Here is a 3,582-nt window from a genome sequence, read left to right as displayed (position 1 = left end):
AGAGTGATTCATTTTAATCTTAAAAGATAAATGTTTCGAAAACGTGATTTCATCAAAAAACATTCCAAATGAAAATTGTATTGTATAAAGATTGACGTTATATCAGTGACTTTTATTTAAAAGTTTTTTGGTAAAATCGCATATTTTCAAAATATTTATTTATTAAGATTATAAAATCAATCATTTTGTATATACGCTATCAAAATAAATATTACCTGGCCCGCCTAAAATTTTGCCTATCTACTTTAGTTTAAGACAAATTGCGTATCTATTAGATAATACTATCACATTAGTGATCTATCTCTGTATCAGTGGGACGGTTATTAGAATAAAAATGACGTTTTATTAATAATTACCGAATCGCATTCGACAATCTGTTACATCTGCTTTTCTTTTTATACTTCAATTCATGCTTAATTTTTTATTATTATTACAATGGAAGCATGAAAATTCGTTTTCTTTTCACTTTTTTAATCACCACAAGATTCATGTAATCTCTTCTTTTTTCATTGTTCTTTTTTTGTTATTCCTCTTTATTTCGCCACGTCTTAATATGCACAATAGTAGCCAATAGTGTCATATTGTATATTAACAGACGATGCAAAAGTATAAAGATTATACTAGATCCCTCTTTTTGACATTGCTCCTAATTATAAAAGCAGGTTAAAGTGGAACGATAAGACAACAATGAACATACGATAATCCATCGATGTTAGTAAACTCACCGTTGATTAGTCGCGCGTATTTCGGATCCGCGGCACTATCAACGAACGCGAACGCAAGAACTAGAACGACGATTACCGCCGACGACGCGATACTGTTACTCATCCTCGCGTAAATATCGCGCGGTTTCATAAAATCGCGCTACCACATGTGTTCGTCGAAACGGAATTTTTATGTAACGCAGAATCACACGGACAAAATACGAAAAACTGCTGCTGTCTGAACACTCTGTACCACGGTAATGGCATTTATGATAAATTCTGTTGATCAGAAGATCCCTCACTCCTTCCTACTCTGACATTCTGCCGAAGGCTTTATCTTCTTTGAGCTGTCGAGGGGAGCGAAATTAGATAAAGACACGTATGAAAGTTTACGCGCCGATTATCGATCTTTACAAAGTTACGGTTTATCTCTAAATCTTCGTTAAATCTTCTGCTTCTGATTTAAAAACGAATATTCAATGATTATATATCGAATTTGTCAGCAAAGTTTTTTTTATAAAAAGTTCTCCAGCTTAATAAAGTGGAGGGGAGTCACATGACTTACATGACTTTTTTTTATCATACTATGAAAGCACAAAGAAGGCAAAATTGCAATCTTCTGAAAAATAAATAATAAATAATATTTAAATAGTAAAACTGTAATTTGTTATTCAAAAATATTCTTTATAATAAAAATAAATATTTATTTGGAAAATATTTTTAAAACATAATTATACTAATTATTTAAATTATTTTAATTTAATTTAGATAAGAATGATGAATATATTCTTACATAAAATTGATAAGCTAAAACTTCATTATTTAATTCCAAAATGTTCTTATAAACTCTATTCTTTTATATCCGTACATCTCTTCAAAATTCTTATATTTTGTTTACAATTAAATTTAAAATTTTTATAAGAATTCAAGCTATTTTAGAAAATTATTTAAAAAACCTATTAAAAAATTGCAAAAAATTTAGGAAAAATTCCTGTAGTAAAGTATCATCTATTTGATATAATTAATCATTTTTGACAATCTCATGTTCTATCATCATAAAAATAACGTAGATTTATCATAATTATATAATGTCATATAATGTGATATTTAAATTGATCATATTTAAATTGAAAATACGTCATTATTTTCGATGTGTTATTATACCGGTATAAATGAATGATTGATCACTAACAATGTTACCAGTACGTCATCGATTAGTCATTTATCTGATATTATTAGTATCACGATATTATTAAGTATCACGTTGTAAATAAATCGTAGAATGGATAAATAAATGCTTCATTAATTGATCATTAATTAATAAAAAAATAACGTTATTATTATTATTATTATTAGTAGTAGAGATATACCAGATCATAAAATTGCCGAATATTTTTCGGATATCCGATAGAATTTCTCCGTCCTATCTAAAAAAAAAAAGAAAACAGAGGAAAAATAACGATAATAATTTTCTTTCCAACGTGAAAAGAAAAAGAAAAGATGAACTGTGCAAGAAGTTTAGTTGAAAATAATAGAATTCTGTACCAATGACGCGAACTTTCAATATAAAATTTCAGCCAGATATATATATATTATATATTATATATATATATATTAGATGTGGGAAAAAGTTTATGGCGTTTTTTCTATTAGATGGCATTAAAAAAACGCCACGAACTTTTTCCCACACCTAATATAATATATACGAAGGTTGGCTGTTTGATAAGTATCCGTGTTTGACGACTGAGGTGCCTCTGACTAAAAGTCTGTATATCATCGTGTAACGCCATTTTTTGAACGCAAATAAAAATTTCAGACAGCTGTACCGGTTAATTTAGTTTTTATAACAATTGAAAGTTGACGAGTTTGTACTTGTTTGCAATCATGGAGAAAGAGCAATATCGGTCTGTGATTCGATTCCTGTTTTTGGACGGGAAGACGTGTAAAGAAATCAAAGAAAAGTTGCATGCCGTATATAAGGACAATGCACCTTCGATGACTACCATAAGATATTGGTACAACGAATTTAAGCATGGCCGAAACATCCATTTTTGATGAAGACGACCCAGGTCGTCCGATTGAGGTGACTACGGAGGATATGGTTAACAAAATCCATGATATCGTGTTAGCAGACCGCCGGGTGAAGATCAGAGAGATTGCTAACATTGTAAAGATCTCAACTGAATGCATACAAAATGTCCTACACGAAACATTGGGCATGAAAAAGCTATCGGCGAGATGGGTGCCGCGTTTGCTCACAGTGAAACAAAAACGGAATCGCATGACAACTTCAAAGCACTGTTTGGAGATGTTTAAGCGCAATCCGAAAGAGTTTCTGCGGCGTTTCGTCACTGTTGACGAAACATGGATTCACCATTACACATTAGAAACGAAAGAACCGTCTAAACAGTGGATTAAATCCGGCGAATCTGCTCCAAAGAAGACAAAAACGGTACCATCGATCGGAAAGATCATGACCACCGTTTTTTGGGATTCGCGAGGCATCATTTTCATTGACTATTTGGAGAAAGGAAGGACAATCACGGAACTATGCTGATTTATTGAACCGATTCGACGCTGAATTGAAGAAAAAACGACCTCATTTAGCGAAAAAAAAGTGCTCTTTCATGATAACGCACCAGCTCATTCGTCCGCAATCGCCATGGCAAAACTGGTCGAATTACGCTACGAATTGTTGTCTCATCCACCCTATTCTCTAGATTTGGCCCCCTGCGATTTCTATTTATTTCCAAACATGAAAAAATGGCTTAGCGGAAAGCGCTTTGCATCAAATGAGGAAATCATCGCCGAAACAGAGGCCTATTTAAGGAGTTCGATCAATCATATTTTTTAAACGGTATAAAAATGTTGGAATATC

General features: G+C 32.0%; 1 protein-coding gene and 1 pseudogene across 1 annotated transcript in view; one reads left to right on the top strand and one right to left on the bottom strand.

The window, feature by feature from the left end:
- The window catches only part of LOC108695161 (sodium/potassium/calcium exchanger 3-like), a 10,055-nt gene extending 9,227 nt beyond the window's left edge, over nt 1–828 (bottom strand). Inside the window, exon 1 of the mRNA XM_018204922.1 lies at nt 726–828. Within this exon, the coding sequence (XP_018060411.1) occupies nt 726–828 (103 nt within the window). The remainder of the gene's footprint in view (nt 1–725) is intronic.
- Nucleotides 829–2,588: 1,760 nt separating this feature from the next.
- LOC108694964 lies at nt 2,589–3,261 on the top strand (annotated as a pseudogene).
- The last annotated feature ends 321 nt before the right edge of the window (nt 3,262–3,582 follow it).

This window comes from Atta colombica, unplaced genomic scaffold, assembly GCF_001594045.1.
Source record: "Atta colombica isolate Treedump-2 unplaced genomic scaffold, Acol1.0 scaffold126, whole genome shotgun sequence".
NCBI lineage: Eukaryota > Metazoa > Arthropoda > Insecta > Hymenoptera > Formicidae > Atta > Atta colombica.
This window is presented reverse-complemented; position numbering and strand designations above follow the sequence as displayed.